Source organism: Bos indicus x Bos taurus, chromosome 27 (assembly GCF_003369695.1).
Source record: "Bos indicus x Bos taurus breed Angus x Brahman F1 hybrid chromosome 27, Bos_hybrid_MaternalHap_v2.0, whole genome shotgun sequence".
Lineage (NCBI taxonomy): Eukaryota > Metazoa > Chordata > Mammalia > Artiodactyla > Bovidae > Bos > Bos indicus x Bos taurus.
Genome location: NC_040102.1, coordinates 14,511,482 through 14,537,627, shown reverse-complemented (window position 1 = coordinate 14,537,627; position 26,146 = coordinate 14,511,482). Strand labels below are relative to the sequence as shown.

At 45.4% G+C, this 26,146-nt stretch overlaps 1 protein-coding gene across 3 annotated transcripts in view; it reads right to left on the bottom strand.

Moving 5' to 3' along the window:
* STOX2 (storkhead box 2) overlaps positions 1-26,146 on the bottom strand; it is a 197,594-nt gene that overhangs the window by 88,749 nt on the left and 82,699 nt on the right. The window contains exon 1 of one of the 3 annotated variants that reach the window (XM_027530123.1): positions 18,411-19,394. The exons of 1 other annotated variant lie outside the window; for it this stretch is intronic. In XM_027530123.1, coding sequence (XP_027385924.1) covers positions 18,411-18,576 — 166 coding nt within the window. In that variant the 5' untranslated portion in view covers positions 18,577-19,394. Of the gene's footprint in view, positions 1-18,410; positions 19,395-26,146 lie in introns of those variants that run through there. One more of the 3 variants, XM_027530124.1, reaches the window with a different exon arrangement.

Genomic DNA, 26,146 nt, shown 5'->3' with positions numbered 1-26,146 from the left:
TGGCTGAAGTATTGGAGCTTCAGCATCAGTCCTTCCAATGAATATTCAGAGTTGATTTCCTTTAGGATTGACTGGTTTGATCTCCTTGCAGTCTTTAAGGATTCAGAATTACCTCATTCTCCCATAAAACAAAATTTTACTTTAATTTGAAATCTACCAATTTGGAATTTGGGGATTACAGAATAGGGTTGGGCTAAAGGTCATCTTTAGCTAGTATAAATAAGTAGCATTAATGAGGTTTCAAGGGACCATATCAATTTCTGAAGAAGGGAAAAATAACTTGCTTTCAAATAATAAAGGAGCAATGTCTTATGTGGCAACAATTGATATGCTAATTATAAATAATTTATCCATTCGTTAGATAGCCTAAGGACATGAAAGTAATGACTCCATTTCATTAAACATTCTATAAAATTTAAGTCTTTCACTTATTTAGACAAGTTTTCCTCCTAATTATCCCAAATTAGTGCAGTTCTAGTTCCAGTTATATTTATTACATTGTCTAGTGTGGGACATTATATACATGGCAAGTTCCTTCTGACAAAGACCTAATTAGACGATCAGTTTTTCTTGAGTAGAGCTACAGAATAACACCGATGGTTCTTAGGAAAAAATTCTTAGTGGCACCATATTCAGATTTCAGTTATTCTTAAAACAACTTGAAAAGTGAGTTTTGAACAACTTAGCTTGAGAATAAGATTCAATTTTTTTGCCTGTTGTATTTCTGCCAATCCAAATTTAATTTGGATTCACCTTTGGAGTATTTAGAACACTATCATCAGACTATCAATGCTATCCAGAGGATTAAGCTGAATCCACAGATCACTTTCCCATCCACCCTCAAGGCCCCACCTCCAAATCAGACATCAGCTCCAGCCTCACTCACAGGTCACGATACAGGGAGAGAAAAGATCAGCCTCCTGATCACTCCTGATCCTTCTGCATGGCCAAGTGCCAATCTCAGAAAAGTCCACATGTCTGGTTTTCCCACTTCTGCACTCAGATTAAAGACTACCAGTCATGAAAATACACCCAATCAAATTAAATTAGCTTTAAAACTGTATTCAATCACTCAGTCGTGTCAGAATCTTTGCGACCCCATGGAAGGCAGCCTGCTAGGCTCCTCTGTCCATGGAACTTTTCAGGCAAGACTACTGGAACGTGTTACCACTTACTCCTCCAGGAGATCTTCCCAACTCACGGATCGAACCTGTGTCTCTTGCGTCTCCTATATTGGCAGAAGATTTTTTACCACTGTGCCACTTGGGAAGCTCCCATACTAGATCATAGCCAAAAGGCCGAGAAGCCAGAACTTTAAAAACTAAATGCCATCTAAAAGTCAACAGCCTATATTCAACAGAAAACAAAACAAAACAAAAATCATGAACAATCACTGCGCCAGCTACATAGAATTCTTAACACTTGCCGCTGGCTGTCAGCATCATGGAAACCCAGTTTCTCACTCCTGTTTGCCCACGATGAGGAAAGAGCTGCCTGCACAGTCCTGGCTTCCTAGCCTCTCCATGGGAATCAGTAACATGCTTGTGGGATAGGGTTTGCACAGGTAAAAAAGTTATCAGCTGAACGTCTGTTTCAGCCAAATAAAGAAGTTGCTTATATCCTGTGGCTAAGACTCCATGCTCCCAATGCCAGGGGCCTGGAGTTCGATCCCTGGTCGAAGAACTAGATCCCATGTGCCGCAACTAACAGTCTGCATGCCACGACAAAGATCCCGAGTGCCAGGACTAAAACCCAGAACAGCCAAATAAATAAACATAAATTTTAAAAAAGAAGTTTATCATCGATAACGACAACAGAAACTAAATGCCATCACAAAGTCGGGGTCTTCAGCCCCAGCTGGGCTCTTTACGTGGCTCCCCAATCCATACAGCACATCCTTCTTCTGGTACCAACACGGTGATCAGTATTAGAACTCTTCACCATCTCGCCTAGCACCTCTTCCACCTCTCATAGCCAATGGCCGACTTCCTGCTTCCAGGAAGAGCAAGACACCATCATCTCGAGGTTCCTCAATATTCTGACCCCATTACCCCTACGAGCACATCTGTATCCACTGTCCACCTACCAGCTTCTTCCTTTGGGTCCCTCGGCCCATCCTCCATCCTGAGCTGGGATGATCCCTCTCAACTGCAAATCCCAGCATCCCAGGAAAAGTTCTGTGACTTATTACCTTCAGGATGAAAGTGCAGATCCTCCGTTTGAAATTTAAGACCCTTGCAGGTTGTGGTCTCTGCTCCCTTTGGTCGTCATCTCCCACCATCCCCAATTAGCCTCCAAAAGGAGAGGTCTGCCGGGGGGTCCCTCCCTTTTCCAGCCTCTCTCCTCCCCACAGCCTTCACCACGTGTCTGACTCCCATCGGACCTTTGAGGGCCAACTCGGGGCTCCCTGTGCCTCTTCTGAGGTCCTTTCCTGGCTCCGAAGTTTCCATTAGGCCCTCCTGCTTTGCTCTGGGACTCCTTACTCAGCTCCTCCACCTTGTGTTACAGCGTCCTGCAGCCGCCTCCACGAGTCTCCAGGGGATTGTGGGCTTCTCCAAGGCAAGAACTGATGGTCATTCTCTAAAGCCAAGTCCATGTACTCAAACCTTCACACGAGCTCTGGGTACCAGTTTGTTAAATGTGAGAGGAAGTGACTGAATAAATGAATGAATCAGCGGAGAGGCTCATAGTCCTGAGAGAGGAATGCAAAATTAGTGGCCCCCAAACCAACTGTCCATCAGAATTGCCCAGGGAGTTTCTAAAAACACAGAACCCTGGCCCTCATCCCAAAACTACAAATCTGAATATTGGAGGAATGAAGCCAAGATGCGTATCTGCTTAACAAGCTCCCTGGATGATTCTGCAGAAGGAACCAGCTCGATGCTGGTGCACAGACGGTGTCCCGGAGCCTCAGTCGGCACAGAATGTTCCTGCCTAGGCTGTGCTCAGGTGAGGATATCCAGAATGCAAGGCCAGTAACAACTCAGGGCCAGTAGCCACAAGCACACCACAACCCAGTGCTGCCCACGCACCAGCTCATGGTGGGAACTTGGGCCTTTTCACAAGTCCCGCATTTTGCTCTCTGCAGCTCACCTCCAAGGAGATGCTGGGCTCTCAACCGGGTTTTAAGCAACCCAAGGGGAAGAAGGGCTCCTATCTTTATACCCCACAGCACCGCCTCCTGTCACAGGCCACGAACAGGAATAGCATTTGAATAATCAGAAGTTGACATTACCCATCATGAAGTATGTCTCTCATCTGGGGGAAAAAATAAGAATACAGTATTCAAAGAAAAGCACAAGAAACAGGAACCCTTTTGTTTTATTTTGTGTGTGTGTTTGTGTGTGTGTTTAGTCACTCAGTTGTGTCCAACTCCTTGTGACCTTCATGGAGTGTAAACTATCAGGATCCTCTGTCCATGGGATTCTCCAGGCAACAGTACTGGAGTGGGTTGCCATTTCCTCCTCCAGGGAATCTTCCCAATCCAGGGATCAAACCCACATCTTCTGTGTCTCCTGCACCGCAGGCAGATTCTTTACCATCTGAGCCACCAGAGAAGACCCAAGAATGAGGCTTACAGAGTCAAATATGCTTGTAGCTGAAGCAGCATCTTCCTGACCTGAGCCACAGGGCACAGTGAATCTGTGAAAGTTCTAGCTCAGATAAATGTAATTTCTGGACGTTTAACTTACTGCAGAGTGTTAAAACCCTTTTCTTTAAGGAAGTGGGTTTACCAGTCAAATCTCTCCCAGACTACCTTCTTGGCAACAAGAAATTAAAACCATAGACATGCAAATATTAAGAAATTCATCTTAGGAAACGGAATACAAGGAAACTTTCTTTTTCATCCTATGAGTTTATCTATCTCGGTGCCTTGATCCTAATGTTAAAAATACAGAAAAACTATAAATTATATTTTTTAATTTAAGAGCTGACAACTTTGTGCTATACATATTTGCTATTTTAAAGTCTAGTACGTAGAGAATTAAGCGTTCACTAGTTAATCAGCCATAAAACATGGTGGGGGGGGGGGGTGTTGGTTAAAAAGACATATAATTTTAAAGTACTCCATAGTGTGTAAAACCAATTTTTGCTTTTTAAAAAAATAACTGTATATCATAAAACTTTGAGGCTGTTCTTTAAATGTTCTAAAGGACAGGAGTTTGCTCCTGTATTTGTATTGCTTTAAATATTACATACTCCAAGGATTATGCAGGTGCTAGATTTTGCAAGTCCTCCTACCAGCAGAGGTACTAAATGGAGATTACCCATTCGTAGCGTTCACATTCCTTCCGTTGCCATGGGTGACTGAACTCCTCCTCCTTGACCACTGAAAAACTAGGAGAAACTGTACAGGATTTTCTCAGTGACTCCTATGGGGAAATCACAAGGACAGTTTTTTTCCCCCCAAAAAAACATATCTGATGTGTTCTAAATTGGTTAACTGACTTCTTGCTGTGCTTAGGCGCTCAGTCGTGTCTAACTCTTTTCGACCCCGTGGACTATAGTCCACCAGGCTTCTCTGCCCATGGAGAATCTCAAGGCAAGCATATTGGAGTGGGTTGCCATGCCCTCCTCCTCATTAAAGATATGGTTCATTTACTCAATTTTAACCATCCATGCTTTTTAAAAAAAAATTTTTTTTGATGCAGACCATTTTTAAAGTCTTTAATTTGTTACAATATAATTCCCATTTTTTACGTTTTTTGGGCCACGAAGTATGTGGGATCTTAGTTCCCTGACCAGGGATTGAACTGGCACCTACTGCATTGGAAGGCAAAGTCTTAACCAATGGACTGCCAGGGAAGGCCCCTAAATATCAATACTTTGTAAAAATCATATTCACCAAAAATCCTAGTTTATTAATGTCTTGATTACCTTGGACTTCATGCTATCTTATATCATTCAGACCCATGGAACCCCCCCTTTTTTGACCCCTGATAGCGTAATTTTAAATTACTGGGTGGGGTACTGTCAAATTATTCCATGATTTGTACCCTGGCCTTACTGGGATGCTCAGAATAACTGCTCAGCATAAACTCTTACAACAACAGATGGCAAAAGTTAGACTGCATGAAACCTCATCTTTCTCCAGTTCTTCCTAACAGAAAAAGTAAAGGAGTTCAGAGAAAATGAGTCAGCAGAAGAGAATGGTTTACAAATGAATGAAATTATGTCTCCGTGGGGGAACTTCTTTCCATCTCAAGTTTCAAACGTGGTTGTCAGGTACCTTTCGTACCAAGTAAGACCTAAGAGCTGTGCAATCCCAAGGATTTCATCTCCTCCAAAAAAAATCAGGGGTGTTCACCATACTGACGGACAGCTTCTGATAACACTGGGCCAATCAGGACAGCGAGGAGCTCACAGCAGAAGGATGAGAAACCCCCTCTACAGTGATAAAAGGAGGAAGCCTAAGAAACAGCAGCGCAGGAATATTCCAGCAATAGCCACCCATGCACCCCCGGACACCCTGCCAGGTTTTAGGAGACTCTTCCTATTCTTTGGTCAAAGCGTGGTAACTCTCAGAATATCAGCTGGCAGAGCTGGGATTCTTTTTTCCAATGACATACACAAATACTTGAGGTTAGACTTGTTAGAGTAAGCAGGAAACTCTAAATTCTCTCCTCTCAGTACAAGCCAGGCCTCTCCAACAGGCTCCTTACAGCAAGTACAAGATGAACCACTGGAGTGGTGAAAGCAAATACTTCACATTTACTTAAAAATAAGAAGTTAATTTTACCAACAGGTAGCATGTACACTGGGTTTCCCAGATGGCACAGTGGTGAAGAATCCTGCCAAAGCAGGAGACATGGGTTCGATCCCTGGGTCAGGAAGACCCACTGGAGGAGGAAATGGCAACCCACTCCAGTATTCTTGCCTGGAGAATCCCATGGACGGAGGAGGCTGGTGGGCTGCAGTCCATGGGGTCGCCAAGAGTTGGACACAACTGAGCAACAGAACAACAATAGCAAGCATGTAGACTAACAGTCAAGCACATACAAGATTTTAAGTGTGTGTGTGTATGTGTGTGTGTGTATAAAATCTCAGGGGTATGGCCTGTGATGCTTCAAATATTCACCGGTGACTGCCTCCCAGGGCTATTCTGAGACGAAATGAGGTCATTCTTAATTAAGCATTGGCTGGTACCAAGTACATACTCAATAAACAATGGTTCCCTTTCTTGGGCAGAGGGAGGAATTGAGGGTTAAAAGGCCCCCTCTTCATGTCTACAGTTTAGGAGGCCCTGGGAACTCTTATCTTGATAGGAAGCCTGTTTTCAGACCAACAGAGGAAACCCTGGGCTCATGGCCTGGGACCTTTACCTCTGGCTTCCTACTGCCAGGCTGAACAGAAACCTTCTGGGACCTGTCTACACAACACGGCAGGAGCCCCTGAGCATCAAGCCCAGCCCAGCGATGCTCTGCCTGGCTCCACTGGGAGAACGCACTTTCCCACCTCCGGCTGCACTTGACAATGGAAACCATCCTTTCTGGCCCTTCGGCTCAGGATGGTACACCATCATTATGCCTTTGGCATCCCGAACAAATGTTCTTTGAAATTCTCCACATGTTGAAACCACCCACAACCAAGCAGGGTACCGCATATGGGAAAACAAGATCTGCCGTCTCCAAAAACCATGCTTTCGCCCACAAAAGCCAAGGCTTTTGTCTTACTGTGGAGCTATAATTAGAGGAGGCTTTTGAAGTTCAATGACTTGGCCGCAGCCATATAAGGCAAGCTACTTCATATATACTTCAGGTTCTCCTGCAGCTATCTTCCCCTGGACTCTGAAGGAAGGGAGACCTGGGCAGGGGCGATGTGTTAAAAAAACGGGAAGCTCTGAGTTCCCAAATCCTGGCCGGCCATGCTCCGCGTGTCTGCCTCGACAGTGAGGTGAGGCGGAGGTGGCGGCAGCTTCGAAAGCTGCGGAGGAGGGAAAACCCTCATCTCCTTCCCCGGCTCAGTCTGTCATCCCAGAGCCCCGAGTCCTGCTGCCAAGCCATCTGCTCGAAGGAAAGCTGCTGAAATATTAACACAAGCGAAAAGCGGATCCCAAAGGGTAGCACCCCCTTTCCGCAACCCAAGGGGACATGCTGACCTGAGATTCCAGGGCACCGGCCTGACTATTTAAAAGTCACCAAGGGAGGAACATGGGCTTCCCAGATGGCGCTGTGGTAAGGAATCCGCCTGCCAAGGCAGGAGACATAAGAGATACAGGTTCGATCCCTGGGTGGGAAAGAGCCCCTGGAGGCAAGCACGGCAACCCACTCCATTATGCCTACCTGGAGAACCTCATGGACAGAGGATCCTGGTGGGCAACTCCACAGGGTCACAAAGAGTCGGACACGACTGAAGCAACTTAGCACACACACACGCTAGACAGGGCAGCATTTCCCCGATTTCAGGTGGAGCCAAGTTCTCTTAGATTTCTATCTCATGGGAATGTTGAAAACAACGATTCTCTACCCTGGTTCCTAAGATGGAAACTCAGGGACAAGTGAACCCACTTAGATGAATGAATAATTTTGTGAACCTTTTAGAAGATCAAATACCCAAGTCAGGGGTAATGGAATATTTGATTTGTGATTAAATGAGGACCAAAGTACAAGAATCAGATTGAAAGCTGTTTTTAACTCCAATCGACCCTGGACAAGTTATCTGTCATCTCCCTTCTTCTACATGGCTCAAGTATAAAATATTTAGGAACAAGTCACTCTTGTAGAGTTTTGTACCCAAAGAAATAATGCAGCAGCAAAAAATGTACTAAGTTCTTACTATGTGTCAGGCACGATGCTAATTATTAATATTTTGCATGCATTTGCTCATTTACTCCACATGGCAACTACACATTAGATACTACTTTATCCTCATTTTATAAATGAGAAGCAGAGGATACATTGCCAAGATTATACAGGTAGCAAGTGGGTACCAGGACACCAACATCCTGTCTCACTTTCGAGCCCTAAATCAAGGGACTTCCCTGGTGGGCCAGTGACTCAGACTCCTCACTTCCAATGCAATGGGGTGCAAGTTCAACCCCTGGTTCAGAAACTAAGATAGCACCTGCTGCGCAGCATGGCCGAAGAGTAAAATCAAAGCCCCAAGTCTAAAAGCCTGCCACTACATAAAGGAACTTTATGAACATAAGAAGCCACTATTTTAATTACGGAAAAATCCACCTGAGACTATGACCATCTTCACTGTTCAGCTCTTCTGGGCATGTCCAGATCCTTGGCTAAGGAGACTTTTTTAAAAACCTTTTTAAAAAAAAAAAAACAGTTTACCAACAGTAGTCCACTGTCTTCATTATAAATAACCAGTCAGCAAGTGTAGGAGGAAAAAAAAAAAGGTTCAAATACTCCCTTCAATTACTTTAAAACCAGTCAAAATGAAAATTCAAGTGAGTTCATTAGGTTCACGGGAAGCCCCATTATAAAGCTCCAGCATCTAAAGGGATGTTTTATCCTAGAAATTTGGTGGATTCCAAAAAGCTATATTGTTTTATAATCTCATCAAAGATCCATGCTGGAATGCTTGAAATTCCAATATGGAAGCTTATACATGTACCAGACGGTGGTATCTAGAGTGCCCCAGTTTACTCCTTCGGCGCAGTGTGTGTGAATGGGTCAGGATTACTGATAGGGTACAAGGACCCTGGGGGCCTCTCATCATCAATTCCCAGGAGACTAACTATGACTGCTGTTACAGAAAGGAAATACAGAGGTCAGAGATCTCACTGCAGCTATCAGGAATGCAGCAAGACAATGAGTCCCCGTAGATGCGCCTTTCAGCTCCTACTGTAAGCCTACCACCCACCCAGCAACTGCTGGAACAAAGCCAAGTGAGGCTAGAACCAAGTTCACAAAGAGTGTACAGTCTAGAGGGAGGATGAGACAAGATGACGACAGGTGTGTCCATGATATCAGAGGCGCACAAGGATGCTACGGGAGCACGGAGAAGAAACGGCTTCATCAGGCCAAAGAGGACAGCAGCTGAATGCAAGGCGGAGGGGACACTGGGTCTTACTGAAGAGGGGACAACAAGGGCCCTGAAGTCTTTACAAAAAAAAGACAACGTAGCTGCAGAGCAAAACTTAACTGTACTTTTTAAAATGTAGCTTATACGCAATTTACACTTGACAGCATACTTTGAAGTGACAATTGTGAGGCCTCGTTGAGATTCTATCTGCTTCCTTTGGGGTTCTTCCACTTCTATTCAACAGGAACCAAAGCAATACTTTATGCGTATTAGTCACATAATTCACCCCAAACCGCATGGATACATACATATCATTATTATTCCCATTTTACAGGTAAGGAAACTGAGGCCCTGCAAAAAGAGGTAACTTGTCCAAGTTTAGCCACTCAGTACTGGAAAAGCTGGATTATGAAGCGATCTGAGCTACATGTCTGCTCTAAATCATTCTGCTACATGGCCCCTCCGAAAAGGAATTTACTGAAAAGTACTGAGAAACTCAAGATCACAGGAAGGCCTGGAGACCCAGGCTTGGAACTCAGAGCCACTTCAGTGAGGATGCCACGGCAGCCACGCTGCACACAAACCACTCTGCAGCGGGCACTGTCTACCCTGCCACACACGGGACACTGCCTGCAGAATGCCATCTTGCTGCCACACCACCACCACCCAGGGACCGTACCTCACTGCCCTACAAGCGCCACATGCAGAGTCTGGAAAGGAGTGAACACTTGGTGAAACCATGACTGCAAGGCAGGCGGGCCAGGACAGCAGGCCAGTCTCCATAGGGAAGCGAGGTTCATGGGATCCATGGGGTCCCAGGGTCCATGGGGTCCCAAGGTCCATGGGGTGAGTGTACTGGTTTCCTAGGACTGCTGACAGAAAATGCCACAAACCGGGTGGCTTAAAACAAAGAGAAATTTATTCTCTTGACAGCTCTGGAAGCCAAGAGCCAAAGGATTGTTTCCATCTGGCGATTCTGGGGGAGAAGCCCTTCTACGCCTTTCTCCTGGCTTCTGGAGGTTCCAAGCAATCCCCATACTGCCTTGGCTTGCAGACCCATCACTCCAATCTCTCCCCCACCTTCACATGGACGTCTCCTCTGCGTCTGTGTCTCTTTGTTCTTCTTATAAGGGCATCAGCCGTACTGGATGCAGGACCCATCCGACTCTAGTATGACCTCATCTTAACTTAATTCCATCTGCAAAGACCTTATTTCCAAATAGGGTCATATTTCAGGGTTACCAGGGGTTAGGACTTGGATGTTATCTTTTGGGGAGGACACATTCAACTCACGACAGTGGGGAGATACACAGACGGCAGGGAGGGAGTTCACCTGCTGGGCAGCCAAAAAAATGACAGTTATCCATGGTACCTCAATCATTATAGGGGCCTTCATTTTATCTAATAATGAAATAAATGATTTCAAAGCAAAAGTTGGATGTGCTGAAGGCAATAAATGGTCTATGAGCTCTCGGAGGGGAATCGGCTTAGACAGGAATCTGCAGTAGGGCTGAGGTGGGGGGTGTTAATTACAAAGTAGACAGTTCCTCTCTCTGAAACTACGGCCATCAGAAGGAGAGGGCTGGGCATAAGTCCTGCTACCTCTAATGCCCACAGGCACCTGCCAAATACTTCTCTTTTATCTTCAAAAAGAGAAAACTTGGCCTGGAGGGGCCATCATGGATTTACATAGGAAGATAAATGGAGATTTTTAACTGTGTATATGAGTTACCTAAGCCATAAATTTCCCACTGAATCGGTATATGACAGATGTTTGAAATATACATTATTTACATAGCTGGTCTAGTCTTTTGTGCTGCTGCCTGCAGAGCTCTAAACTCTTTTCAAACCTGAACTAGAGATACCAAAAGCATATCCCTTGTATCAACAACACAAGGGCTTCTGAGTAAGTGCAAACACTAATCAAACAAATGCAAGCATTAAAAAGCACTTTACTTTTAGGAAAAGAGAGCAGATGATTTCTAAATCCTAACCTTGAGTCTGCAGGTTTTCAGAAACCCAAGTAGGATCCAACGTTAACGGAATCCAACTGACCTTCCATCTGCTGGAAATAAAAATAAGCAAGTCATCTGTTCCCCTTGAAGAAGCAGAATGGGAAATACAATGGCTAAGGTATTTCCATGTTCTCACTAACACTGCTAAGTGGGTGACCCCCAAACTACCCCATCACATGTATACCTACTTCTCCGCTTAGACAACCAACTCTTTAAGTCTAACATGGATCTCATCATCTGTTCCATTTCCCCCCAGCCTCCTGGTCATGTGTTGCATTCTTCCAACAAAAATCTCTGATTCACCTTTGATTTCCTCTCCCCTCTTCAATCCAGTCACTTACAAAGGAACAGCCAGGTCCTTTCTTTTCACAGATGGTCCCTTTGCCCTTCACACTCATCCGTCCTTTTTTGGCTGATATGAGTTCTCACTATGAGGCATGAGTACCACTCAGGTACGTGAGTGGTGGTACCACCACATTTCAGGTGGTATCTGTCTGGATCATTTTTTTTTTACTGATAGTGATATAATAATAATTGTAAAGGGGGTCAGGAAAACAACTGTCAAATGAAACCCATTATTTCACATGCAGTTAAAATGCTTCTTTTTTCATCCATTTAAATATAAAAGTGGGTAGAGTTCAACAGAACTATTACATAAATAAAGGCACAGATGGTATGTGGACACGGTTTGCAAGTTCTCAAGCATGGTGTGCTAATGCCTAGGAGCGTTGGGAAACACTGCTCTGGGTCGTCCCTCAACACACTACTGCCTGATCAGTCTGTCCCGGCCACCACTTTCCAGCTGGTCTCCTAGCCTCCCAACTCTCATCTCTTCCATCTACCCTGCCAGCCACGCCCAGACCCCTCTTCCTAAGACGCTCCTTTCACTGTTTCTCTCCCAAACTCACAAATCTAATTTCTGCCCCGTAAATTCTAAATCCCACCTACATTTCAAGATCCTGCCTGACCGAGCTACACATTATTTCTAGTTACATCCCACAGCTACAGAATGGCAAATTTCACGCTGATATGTTCCTTGCCGGCTGCATGCCTTGGTTCATACTCACTCCCCCAGTCCTGCTCCTCCTCTGTCTCCTCAACTCTTACCCAGTCCTTCAATAAGCAAGGAAATCCCCCCTCCAGGCAGTGTTCTTACTGGCATCTCTTCTCTAAACTCCTGTTCCACCTACACCAGCCATATCAACCACCCCGCTTAACTCGGGATTATGTTCCAGTATTTACTGCTTTCAAATGATTGACTCACGGAGAGCTGGTCCTACCAACCACAACAGGAAGTCCTTGAAGAGTAGAATCTTCGTGAGTACAAAAGGATGACTCACATTAGGAATTCAAGATATCTCTTCAACGAACAAACTTTTTAAAGAGAAGCCATGTTTTATTCATTTGTCCAATACACAATTCCAGAGTCCCTGATATATGCCAAGCTCTATGGCTGGTACAAACACGTAATACCAAGACTGAGGGATTCACTGGCTAGCAAACCCGAGGTGCAATACAATGGAACCGTGTTGCTGCAACACACGCAGAAAACAAATGTCATGTGAGTGACGTGCTGTAGAAAGAGAGGGGCTACCTGAGCTTGTTCTGGAAGGCTCAACAGCATCAGCTTTATACATTAGCTAAATCTCAGACCTTTAAAGACAGAGAGCACATTCTCAGTGGAATGACATAAATCGCAAGAGGCACACAAACAGCAACAAGATGTTCCCAAAGGTAGAGAGACTCCAGAGCCTGAAACACAGGGTGGGTGGGGGAAGGAAAGGAAGGGAAAGTAGGGCAGGTCATGCCATGATGAGCCTTGGTCTCAGACTTCATTCATAGGCACAAGAAACATCAAAAAGAGTTGGAAAGGAATAGGATCAGTTTTGCTTTGAGAGGGATTAAAAAAATAAAGTCCCTCTGGGGACACATGGAGCATGAATTGGACATGGTCGGTTTAGAAGACATCCTGATAGAACAGAAGAAGATTCAAACAACTGCGGTGAGGGGGGAGGGGCAGATTTTAGAACTGTTTAGGTGGTAGAAATCAATGGGATGTTCTGGCCAACTGGTTGTGCATTCCGACGTCAAATAAAAATAGTCTGGAGCTTAACTACTTAAGGAAAAGTTTACTATCTACTTTAAAAATAATTACCCACGTCACTTCTCTCTCATGTAACTGGTGAGGGCTACATTATAGAGTCTATAGTCTAAATTCTTACGAACTACAAGAACCTCTACTCGAAATGTGACAGATCAGGCCTCATGCAGTTTTTATGGCTGATCCACAAAACCTGTCCTAGTTGCGAAAGTCGGCCCGCGTTCCCACCAGCAAGGGTCCAATCATACTTCGCTCCTTGGTTCTGTCTGCACTCAGCATAAGCAATCTTGTACCAAAGAACAAACCAGTGTCTGAACTGCCCTAACTCTCTGGGGTAGAGAGAATTTAAGCCATAATTGCTCTGGAGGTATAAAAATGCTAAGGTTTTTATACAATATACTCATATTCCTTTTTTCAAATAAAAACGTTCTCAAGAGTGTAAAAGATATTGAAATACCAAGAGAGGTGACCTTTTGCAACCACATTCACGTTCTCCTGGGAAATAAAGAATAAAGTCATTCACCACCAAGTGTAATATTCCTCACTTCCACGGGCCTGATGCAAGGAGTCAACACAGGTAGTTTCAAATTAAAACACAGTTGGAGCAGCGAGGCTGGAAATGGATCTCTGCAAAGAGTGAATAGGAGGCAACAGGATGCTGTTTATGAAAACTCCAAATGATCAGAACCTGCCAGGGCTTCGTCCCTCATCCCCCCTACTCCCATCAGTCTGGTCACCAGGACAAGCCCTAATGCAGTCACTTAATGGAACATCTGGGGATGACAGGAAATAAGACTCCGTTGTCAAAAGAGCACTCTTCCCACACACCCCAGGTACGGAAGCACATGACTCCAATAAGAAAGGGCAAAGGTTATTTCTAACAATTTCTGTGTAAGTGCTCAGAAATCCCGCCTTGCTCAATACAGAGCCTCCACGGAGCCCAATCCTGTGATGGAAACGTGGACCAGGAGGGCCCATTACAGACGGGAGAGGTCATGTTACCCACCAGGGACACAGCTGGTTTGGGGCAGGCCCAGATTAGAACCTTGGGTGCCCATCCTCCACTCCCAGAAAACTCTCATGTCTCTCAAAATAACAGAACATAAGGAACTGGGACACACCATCCACTGTGCCCCAGAATTAGTTTCTAAAAAATGAAAACTAATAAACTCATCAAGGTAGTGTCCTGGCCATTCCTCCCCGCTGATTCACGTTAGTTAGATCAGCAGACCAAACTGACTTATATTTTCTTAAGATGTCAGTTTGGGGCTTCTTCTTCAAATCCTTTAAAACTCTCTGACTTACTTTTCTTTCAAATGACAAGTATCCATCGAAAAGTACCATGACTTTGGGATGTCGAGTTCATAAAGGATATCTTTCATGCATGTGTGCCATAGAACCTTTATAGTGGAAAAAAAATTGCTTTCCAATCTTTATCGATGAAATGTCCCCAAACTTGATGGCATGCCATGTGCAATATAAAGAAGCAGCTACCCCCTCTCCCCCCACCCCTGCCCCCCGGCCCTGGCCCCAGAGCAGGGGGAGAGGAGAGGGAAGAAAGTTAAAAGTCAGCCACATCATTTGCATAAAGAGGTCACAGTTCACAAGGTCCTAACAGAGAAAGTTCTAACTCCTTCATTAACAAAGGTACGGTGCCTTGAAAATCATTTCATGAAGGTAGGTAAGCACATTCCCATATACGAAGCCCTAAGGATTATATGCCGGAGAAGGCAATGGCAACCCACTCCAGTACTCTTGCCTGGAAAATCCCATGGATGGAGGGGCCCGGTGGGCTGAAGTCCATGGGGTCGCTAGGAGTTGGACACGACTGAGTGACTTCACTTTATTTTTTCACTTTTATGCTTTGGAGAAGGAAATGGCAACCCACTCCAGTGTTCTTGCCTGGAGAATCCCAGGGACGGGGGAGCCTGGTGGGCTGCCATCTCTGGGGTCGCACAGAGTCAGACACGACTGAAACCACTTAGCAGTAGCAGCAAGGATTATATAGCTACTTCCCTCTTTGTGGGGAGTTTTACTTTTCTAAGTAATATCATAATTTCTAGTTTCAGAAACTGTGGAAAAATAACCCCACATTTATTTGACCTAATCCTTTTTCTTATTCAGATCATGGATGCATATTATTCATCTTGATTTGAACAAAAGGCAAGATTTTTCCCCTTCTGCCCAGAAACCACCTTTGGGAAATTAACATTCAAGATGAACAATGAACACATCTCATGGCCTGTGAACTTGCTGGTTGCCAGGAGGCCTGTGAATTCTTAGGATTATTTTTGATTTGGTAGCATGAGTTGGGGGCTGAAATAGTCACAAAAGGCAGTCTTTAAAATTTAAAGTTTCAGAATTCTCTATCTAACCATCTGTTTGCAGGATCTCTTTAAATTTTAGATGTGTCTATTCTAACCTCTCGAGCTTAAGTGTAGTTTATCCCGAAGGTACACGAAAAAGCTAAGGCTAAATGTCAAGCCTATTGCTATAAATCACATTTCAAACTGGTAATTATGCATTAGTGAAGAAAAGACTGTTTGAAAAGGTGCTGTCTCATTAGAAACCTATTATGGAATGCCTGTAATTTTGCCTTAAATAAACACATTTAAACTTGAAATACCTACTGTGTGACAGTAGGCCAGACCAAAAGAAGAACTATTAAAACTTCTAAGGCTCTTTCCTTTCCTAAAGTTAAAAAAAAAAAAGTGATTTTCACAATATTTTTAAGGAATTTTTTCAGATGGGGATTTCTAAAAATACCTCAACTGAAATTAAGTCATTTAGTGCTTCTCTGAAGAAGCTTATCTTGTCCTTTGAACTCAACAACAAAATCTCTTTTTACTGAGAAGAAGCACGATAAACACTAGTGGCTATTACGCCAAATGACTGGACAAACAGAAGAAATATGAAAAGCCTCATTTGTTTCTAAGTTGCTTCATTTTCTATTTCATTTTTAAATGACAAAGGCCTCTGTTTGCACCCAGAGTCACTAACTTGATACAAATGGATTTTCTTACATTTGTTAAGGGGAAGAGAACGTCTCCCACATGATCTCCAAGTGTCTCAATATACCACCTATTACTATCAACACTTATATTTGGAAAGGAAATTGATAAGCTACTTCCAATCTCCCCCAGAAAGATGTGTATATAAGATTGCACCTACTCTCCCAGTGTTTATTGGAGGAGTTTGTTTAATAATTATTAGATCCTTCCATGAGCCCCAACCCCTTTTATTATATGTATTGGACAATAATTAAAACAAAGAAAAAATAACCACTTTCATCCTTGGACAAAACTATATTATATCCAACCCTGCAGCCCCATGAGAATCTAGCAAGGCTCTCTGCTTGAGGCAGGGGAGATTCCATGAAATGCTGAATGAATCACACAGCTTTTCTTCCCCCACCTTTGGGTTTTCTTTTCTCAACAGTAAGCTAATGTGAAATCTACATAGACCTCCACCAGCCTGAAAGAGCTGATCCTTCAGTATCCCCTGACCAGCTTACCATGTGCACAGCAAGAAATGAAACAAGAGAATCAAAGAAAATGAAAAGCTTCTTCCTCAAGCCCTCAAAAATACCTTGCAAAACTGGCAATAGCAGAGAAGTTCTTTAGCAAAGAAGGAAACAGTGATCATAATGATGCTATGCCAAGAGAGATGAGAATGGGCTCCATGGGTATGCGCCTGAAAGCATTACAGAGTCTTGCATGTCTGTGGAAGAAATGATGGCCACCTGCCCCCCTCCAGCCTCACACTTCGTATCAGTACTGATTCCTGAAGAGAGGTAAAAAGAAAAGAGGGGGAACCATTCAGAGTGGAATGAAGACATTCAAACCTCAAACATATGAAACCTGAGATTATCTGAACACCCAGAGCAGACATGGGTTTATGGACAGATGTGTTTTGAGGTTACATTTGGATTTAGCTGTATTTCAAAATTTACTGCCACCAGCCTGAAGAATAAAGCAACCACAGCAGTGATTGACTTCAATTACTGAAGCATAAACTGTAGTTGTCACTTCCTTTACAAATTTGGCTTTTCATGACCGGGAAAATCAAGGGAGCCTTATTGCCAAAACAGTACATCCTTATGTCACCAGATTTTGCAATTTAAAAAAGATGGTTATTTTATTTAGGTTTTCTACTCATGGAAGTGTGGTCACAAGACACTTTTAAAGCATGAAATACTGGGCCTAGGTTTAAAAAAAAAAAACAACTTGCTATTTTTAGGAGAAAGATAGTAGAGCTACACTTTAAGTACCAACTGTAAGCTTAAAGCAATCTTCCCAGGATTTAAAATGGTCTGGTACAGGATGTGTTTTCAAATATAATCTCAGTTCTTCCATGACATTTTGTTTCAAAGAAAATGAATTCATTCCGAATGAAAACCAAATCAACCAAAATTGGTGTCTTACACATCGCTACATACAAGTAGTCAACAAGTCAACAGTAAGAAGAAAACAAGGAGAAAAGAGTCTTACAGTCCTCCTCCTTCAGCATTTCAGGTATTTTATCCCTGGGTTCCCAAGACACACAAGCAAAGCCATTCCGCTGCATTTCCAAAGGAAACTAACTGGCGCCTTCAGAAAGGCTTCTATGCGCTTTAAGACGCAACCCTTTCTGAAGCCTTCATCCTCATTTACCGTCTTGTCTGTCTTTCCTGTCTGGCATGCAAACACATGACACAGCCTCCATTCTTCCCATACAACCTAATTCAAAGCAACATATGTTAAATGCACGCAGAATCATGTGAGCATTCAATCCGCATACACACCATTACCCCACCGAATGCATTCAATGAGCCGCGACACAGCTCCCTGCGTGCAAGCAAGCCGACCAGCCTGACTGCAACCTCTCCCCTGACTCAAACCATCCAAAACTGTGCATGGAACCTGTTCCCTTGTAAGCAAGAAGGGCTGTTTAAATACCCGGTAGGATATAATAACTGGCCACCGAGCGGGAGCGAGCCAGCCCGGTACTGAGGGCAACCGCGGACGCCGGCTCTTCCACGAGCCCAGGGAGGCTGGGCGCCCAGGCTGGCGGTCATCTATCCGTGCAGCCAAAACGCCTGGCGCGTCCCCCTCCCAGATTTTACCTAACTAACAGCTCTCCAACCCCATATTGAGAGGGCCTGCTGTGGATCTTGCGGAGGTACAAAATGGTGGATGGGAGCTAATTTTTTTTTTTTTTTTTGCCCCTGCGTTCCCTATAACTTATCGCATCCATCACCGCGCGTCCCTTCCCGGGGAAGGACCCGAGCACACCCCGCGGCCCCGGCCCGCGGGGGCAGAAACGCGGTTACCAACCTGATGTCATGTAGCCCCGCGAAGCCTGGGGCGCGAAGGCCGCGGGGAAGCGCTTGTGCAGGCGGTAGTCCTTCTCGCTGCGGGACCTCATGCGGTCCGAGGCCCGGTCCGAGAAATCCGAGCTAGGCCAGGCGCGCCGTAAGGTTGTGCTCCGGGTCTTCTTCATGGTGGAGAGGGCGTCCCGCCGCCCCCGATCCTCCGGGCCTCAGCGCCAGGGCGCAGTGCGCGGCTTCATCCGTCTACGGCGGGCACGACCCGGGCGGACTCTGCGCTCATTTTCCCAGCCCCTCCTCGTCGGCGTCTACACCGCCAGCGGCGGGTCCGGCCCTCCCCACGCCCCCACACACCCCCACGGCGAAGGCTCCGATTTTACACACGTCCCACAATGCATTACACTTCATTTGCAATCCGCCCGGCTTATAGCTTCCAGATTCCTGGGGGGGGAAAGGCACGTTAGGAGGCTCCCCGGCCAGGAGGAGGCGGGGAGCGGGGCGGGCGGGGTGGGGGCGCCGAGACTTGCAGCGTGGAAGCAATGGGAGCGCAGACAATGGCCCGATTCAGCGCTGGAGTGCTTAGCCAACTGTGAGCCCCCGGCACAAAAGCCCCAAACAAATGAGGAAGCCGGGGCCTCCGGGGTTGACCCGGGATCGGGCGCCCGGGAAGCCGGAGGGGGCGGCGGCAGACCCTCTCGGCACCGGGCAGCTCAGAGCCAGGCGTGGGGATGACAGCGTCCAAGTCGTGTCCCCCTGGGCCTACCGGCCGCGCGGCCCGCAGTCCCGGGCACGGGCTGGCTCTGCCTCCCCTGCAGTCCTCGGGAGGCAGTCTTCATTCCAGAGGCTCGGGTGAGGGGGTTGGGGGCGCGTGTGCCCACGATCTGGGGCAGGCTCTGCAGTCAGCAGCTGCGCCAGGCCGGCTCCTGCCGAATTCACGAAGAGCCCGAGTCGTCCTCGCAACTGCAGCGCCTCGTCGGTCTTCCTCCTTCCTTCCGAGGCTCCGGGTGGTGTGCGTGCGTGTGTGCGTGTGTGTGTGTGTGCGCGCGCGCGCCGACACGCATGTGCCCCCCCTTACACATGCATGCTCCTACTTACTGGCCGCGGCGGCGACGGGAGCCATGGCTGCCAAGGATGCGGCATCTGCCGGTCGACACCCCGCACGGCGGCACCGCGGCTCGGCGATCGCGAGCGCGCAGAAAGGCTATTGATGGACAGGGAGCCGGGAAGGTGCCCGGCCTCCTGCTAATCGCAGAGCTGCATTAAGTTAGAGCACCGATCCTGTCTGGCTTCTCAATTTCCATGCAAAACACCCGGCGGCGGCGTTGGGAACTCGGCTGGTGCCCCAGCCCGGAGTCCGCGCCTGGATATTTACATTTTTTTGAGGGTTAGCGCCTCCCCCTCGCAGAAAGGAAGAGAAACCGGTCAGTGGGAACGGGGCGATCCGCGGTGCCCTGCCTGGCCCCCACCTGCACCAACCCCGAAGGCAGCTAGAGCCGGGGGAAGGGGGCGCCAACCCGGAGCTCCTCAGACCGCCGCCAGCGCCCGGGCACCTGGTTCCACGCTGCCGGGAGAGCGCGGCGGAGGCGGCTCCGACTCGTCCCCTCTCTCCCTCGAGCCCCCGGGGTCAGTCACTCCCAGCCCGACAGCCTGCATTCAGGTCCACAGCCCCTCTGCACGGCTCAGCTCTGCACAGCTGTTTCTGGTCCAACCAACCAATCGCTCAAGGACAACAGTGCGCGCGGCGCGGGACGGGAGGAGGGGGCTATGCGCCGCCCCAGCCGGGGCGCAGGGCCAGGGGCGCGGGGGTCATGCCGAGTCGCAGGCGCGCGGGCACATTGCGGCGAACCCCGACCGCGCGGCCCTGCGGCCGTTTCCCCAGCAACCCTGACCTTCTTCGGGTTTCCAAAAAACGCCGAGGTGTTGTAAACAACAAAAATAAAGCCGATTTTTCTTACGCCTTTGCGCCTTTTTCCGTGAGTGACGATGCAACGTTCAAAATAGTATTTTATGCTGTTTTTTCATCTTCGCAGGTGCCAAGGTACAGAGACGGGGATATGAGGTTGATACCGCAAAAAAAAAAAAAAAAAAAAAAAAGCCCCTCCCCCGCAAAGAAAAAAAAAAGCCACCAAGTCCTAAATGGTTAAGATTCAGGAGTCTTGGCACAATTCAGTGCTTTTCCAAGGCATTAATTTTGGGGTGGGGTGGGGGAAGGGGGCAAGGTTCTTGGAGAACGACACAGTAGAGGGCGGAGCTTAAGCCACAAACATGATAGAATCTAGAACTTCCATTCAACATCTCCGGGCTGCCCTCTGTAACCTGGGGCTAGGGTTACTCATAAGCCTCTCTCGGGAAACTAGGGTAAACAAATAAAAATCACTAAGCAGCCTATAGAACGTGTATTTACACTAACCAAGATTTAGTACCAACCCTACACCAATTAGCTAATGTTCAGTGACATTTTTTAAAAGTTAGAAAAGGACAGTTCCCCAAAAGGCATGCTAAAATGTCTTCTTTACTGTAAGAAGACGGCTAAGAACAGAAAGCCTCCAGCTTTAGAAGCTATAGAAGACTAAATGTGTAAAGAACCATAAAGGTAATAAAAATAATTGTATTAATGGGTGCATGAGATACTGACATTTAGATATCTCAACCCAATTCAACAAACAATTACTCTACCTCCCATGAGCCAAAAGTGGTTCTATGAATGATTATAATAGTTGTAACTGAAGGCTAGTGGTGATTGTTGTGACAGCTGTGAGCTTCCCAAGTGGCTCAGTGATAAAGAATCCTGCCAGTGCAGGAGATGCAGGAGACCTGGGTTAGATCCCTGGGTTGGGAGGGTCCCCTAGGGGAGGAAATGGCAACCCACTCCAGTATTCTTGCCTGGGAAATCCCAAGGACAGAGGAGCCTGCTGGGCCACAGTCCACAGGGTCACAATTGTGTGACTGAGCACACACACACACATTGCAACTGTGATACTTATTCATTCAATAAATTATTGTTGACTAGTATATGCTGTGATGGGTGCTAGGCCAACAGAACACCACACATGGCCCCATGTAACTTACGGTCTAAGAAGTAAGCAAATAAATACACCGATTGTGTTGAGGTCTACAAAGAAGAATCACCTCTATGAAAAAATGATGGTTAACCTGAGACCTACAGGATATGGAGTCATCCAAGCAAAGAGTGGGGAGAATGATGTTTCAGAAAGTGGGAACAGTGCATGCAAAGGCCCTGAGGTAGGAAAGCATCTCGGTTTCCGTGGGAAGACATGAAAGGAGGCCAGTGTGGCTGGAATTGGAGCGTAAGGGGAAGGCACATGATGAGATCATGGATGAAGCCAAGAGCCCGATCATGCAAGGGCTTGCAGGGCCTGTTAAGGGTTTCGAATTCTATTGTAGTAAGTGAGCCAATGAAGGGTTTTAAGCAAAGAAGCAATGATAGTTTTAAATTTTCTATATAAAAAGGGCTTAGAAGAGGGAATTTGTTTAGGGAAGGGGTCATCCAGGGCTCTTCTGGAGGGTTTGATTTGAATTTGAATCATATGACTTAAAACTGAAAAACTGATTCATTGTTGGTATAAAGGAATGAGGGTGGGTTGATAGTTATTTTGGGAGGAGAGTTACAGCTCCACTTTGCAGAGCAGTGATATCACCCAGTGTCCATACTCAAAAAAGAGAACGTTCTCGGAGCCAAAGCCAAATAGCCAGACACAGAAGAACCAGGCAGTAAATAGGGTGGCTTAGCTGAATCAAATCAGTAAAGCAGGAGATTGGGGCTGTTAAGAAATTATCCATCCAAAGTAAGTGGCAACATCAAAAAAAGTTATGAAGGTAAGACTTGAATCTAGCAAACAACATCTTGTGAAACCAATGCCACGGAGAAGTGGAGTCGCATCACTAGAGCCACTGTTAAAATCAGACTCGGTGTGTGCGTCCGTCCTGTGGAAAGATTCCCTCTGGTCATACACAACTTCTAGGTCTCCAGTCCTAGTTTCAAATCTCTCAACCTACTTGAGACAATCAAGTATCTGGGTCATGACCTGTTCATTAAGTAAGCTCAACTGTGTAATCCCAGTGGTTCCTAGTAGGACAGTTTAGAATTAAATAGAGAAAACGATATAACAAATCACTTTCACAGTATTTGTAATTTTTTAATCAGGCTTAAGAATCATTTGTACCTTTGGTATTTACATATCGGATAGATTAGTGACACTAATTAGACAAACATTTGCTTTGTGATTCTAATTCAAATGTATACAGTTGGCCCTGGAACAACTGGGTTAATTCAAGTATAATTTATAGCTGCCATCCCATCCATAGTTCTCAGATTTAATCAACCATGGACAGACCATATAGTATTTACTATTGAAAAATACCCACTTATAACTGAACCTGGGTGGTTCAAACCTGTGTTGTTCAAGGGCCAACTCTGATTTTAGACTTGTAGGTTTAAGTTGAAAGTCAGAATTTTTACTTTGATATGCTCCTCATTTAAAACTTTGGTTTATTAGATTTACAAGAGGTGAATGAATTTAATAGTTACAAGTATGTAAACTCCATGAAGGCAAGGGATACTTTTATTTTGCTCATTGCAGTTCATTGTTCTTCTTTGTTCATGGCTGTGCCCAGTGGCTCAGAGTAACTGGCTCAGATATGATGACTAAGGAAGCTTGATTAAGTACTCTGAAAGATTTGGTTTGAAGTCTTTCATAACTGTGTTTTAATTATTGAGTAAAGGGATTTTAGTCTTTAGTTTGAGTTGATCCAGTGCTTTTCAAAGGCCCACTGAGAGTTACAGTTTTTATTTGATCATCTTTAAAATACCAAATGTACAAACAAATAATGCTGATTATAAAAACTGAAGGAAATTTTGGTTTTCCAAGTTATAACTCTATAAGGGAAAATTTGGTATTTTGAATCTGTATATCTAGTACACTGAACATTCATTGAAGATCTAAATATCTATAAGTGATCTTTGCTGTACACAAAAAGTCCCCCTTTGGTATGGTAAGAGAGCTGAGTCTGCAGAAAGGAAACGGGTGCTTACATATTTATGTATGCTGTGACATGTGCATCGAACTTTGTGATTAAAATATTTGTTAAATAAAAATCAGAATTCTGGGGACTTCCCTGGTGGCCCAGTGGCTAAGTCTCTGTTTCTCAGATCAGGACACTAGATTCCCACACACCACACCTAAGAGTTCACAGGCCCCAGTCAGGACACAGCACAGCCAAACAAATAAATAAATATTTTTAAAAAATCAGAATTCTGAGTCTGATAGTCATTCATCTTTCTGCTGCTTCTTGAAATACAATTTGAAAAAGATATTAACAATTTAACCTGAAAAGTGTGCTTAGTCAAAAGATACATACATATACACAGCTTAAAATCGGACGTTTGTATGGCTCAACTTATGAACCTAAACGGAATATGGAAAACAGTGTGTCCCAGGAGACTGAGGCTCTTTCAGAAGTTTCTGAGCTGGAAGACTGGGAAAATTTCTTATGCAATGCATTCAGTGTGCTCCGTCGCTCAAGTTGTGTCCAGCTCTTTGCAACCCCATGGATGGTAGCCCACCAGGCTCCACTGTCCATGGGACTTTGCAGGCAAGAATATTGGAGTGGGTTGCCATTTCCTTCTCCAGGGGATCTTCCTGACCCAAGGATTGAACCTGAGTCTCCTGCATTGGCAAGTGGATTCTTTACCAATGTGCCACTTGGGAAGCCCACGTGATATATGTCTATATTCATGTATGCACACTCATATGACCTGGGATATTTTGGCATCCAAAAACAGCTAATAAGGTGGACTATCATGTATTTACTATATATATTTTGTCCTCCTTCACCCAGACCCCAAACTGCTAGCTTTAACGTTATCAGAAAGCTTGAGCATTTATTGTCTGTCTGAGAAGATGCTCAATCCCTGTGTGGACCTCCTGTATGGTTGCCAGCACAGATATTACACTGCTGGCATTTAGGTTCACAGCTCGCAACAGATAATTTCCTCTGGGGAACACTTGTCCTGAGATATGTTACCAAATATGACTTGAAAAGACGTTTCCATTGTAAGTTCAGTGGTTGTTGTTGCTCAGTAGCCAAGTCGTATCTGATTCTTTGCGACCCCTTGGCCAAAACCTGCCAGATTCCTCTGTCCACAGGATTTTCCAGACAAGAATACTGGAGTGGGTTGCCATCTCTCACTCCAGGGTATCTTCCTGGACCAGGGATCAAACCCGCGTCTCTTGGGTCTCCTGCAGTGGCAGGTGGATTCTTTACCACTGAGCCTCCAGGGAAGCCTCTTTTCTTCTATACGGAGAAGTAAACAAGGCTAAAAAGAAGCCTAAGTTCAGAAGATATGTTCAAGTTACAACATATGCTGGACTTCTCAGAGCCTTTCATGTACAAACACCCCTTGTAAATCTACCAAAAAAAAAAAAAAAAAAAGCCAAATTTCTCATCAAGCTCTATCCATAGGACCACTTCACATTTTGGCCAACAGATCTAGACTGGTGGTGGCAGGTGATAAATCCATGGGGTAAAACACATCTAGGAGAGGTCATAAGAATGATGAGACTGCACATATATTTCAGTCTTTTCATTCTTATCAAAATCTAAGCTGAATTTCTCTTAGTCTCTCCACCTAGGTCCATCGTCACCTATAACCCACTTCCAACAGGGCTATATTGAATCATGGTGCCCAGTGAATTCTACTCCCAAAGAAAGCAGTTGTTTGGGGATGCAAGAACTCACCAAGGAGAAGTAACTCAAGAGGGGCTGGAGTCTTTCGGACAACGGGGGCTGGAGCAGGTTGGCAGGATCCCAGCAACCATCTCTAGGCCAGACTAATGACAGTCAGAGTAACAGAGGGCGGTGAGGTATGGTGATGCCAAGGAGACATGTCTTTGTTGGGGGCCTGGGGAAAGTCAGTCTTTGAGTTCTATTTGTTTCCATTGTGATGGTAATAATCTCTCTCTTAGAGTGAAGATCTGAGGTAAACCTATAAATGTACCCATTCACTGCTGGCAAGGAGAAGGCATCAAGAAAAAAACAGCCAATTTTGACAAGGCTATGGTTTTTCCAGTAGTCATGTATGGATGTGAGAGTTGGACTATAAAGAAAGCTGAGTGCCAAAGAATTGATGCTTTTGAACTGTGGTGTTGGAGAAGACTCTTGAGAGTCCCTTGGACTGCAACAAGATCCAACCAGTCCATCCTAAAGGAAATCAGTCCTGAATGTTCATTGGAAGGACTAATGTTGAAGCTGAAACTCCAATACTTTGGCCACCAATACTTTGATGTAAAGAGCTGACTCATTTGAACAGACCGTGATGCTGGGAAAGATTGAAGGCAGGAGGAGAAGGGGACGACAGAGGATGAGATAGTTGGATGGCATCACTGATTCAATGGGCATGAGTTTGAGTAAACTCTGGGAGCTGGTGATGGACAGGGAAGCCTGGCTGTGCTGCAGTCCATGGGGTCACAAAGAGTCAGACATGACTGAGTGACTGAACTGAACTGATCCCTTTCTGGATTTTTTTGTTCAATCTATTAATCCTGCTCTGCATCAGATAACCAAACAAGCTGAATTCCAGGGGTAGACAGAGCTGCTACCAGCAAATAACAGAAACCGTGGGTGCTATTGAATTGGATAGCTGTCAGAAAAGAAAGAAGATACCCAGGCACAGCAGGTAAAGAATTCTCCTGCCAATGCAGGAGATGAAGGTTCCATCCTTGG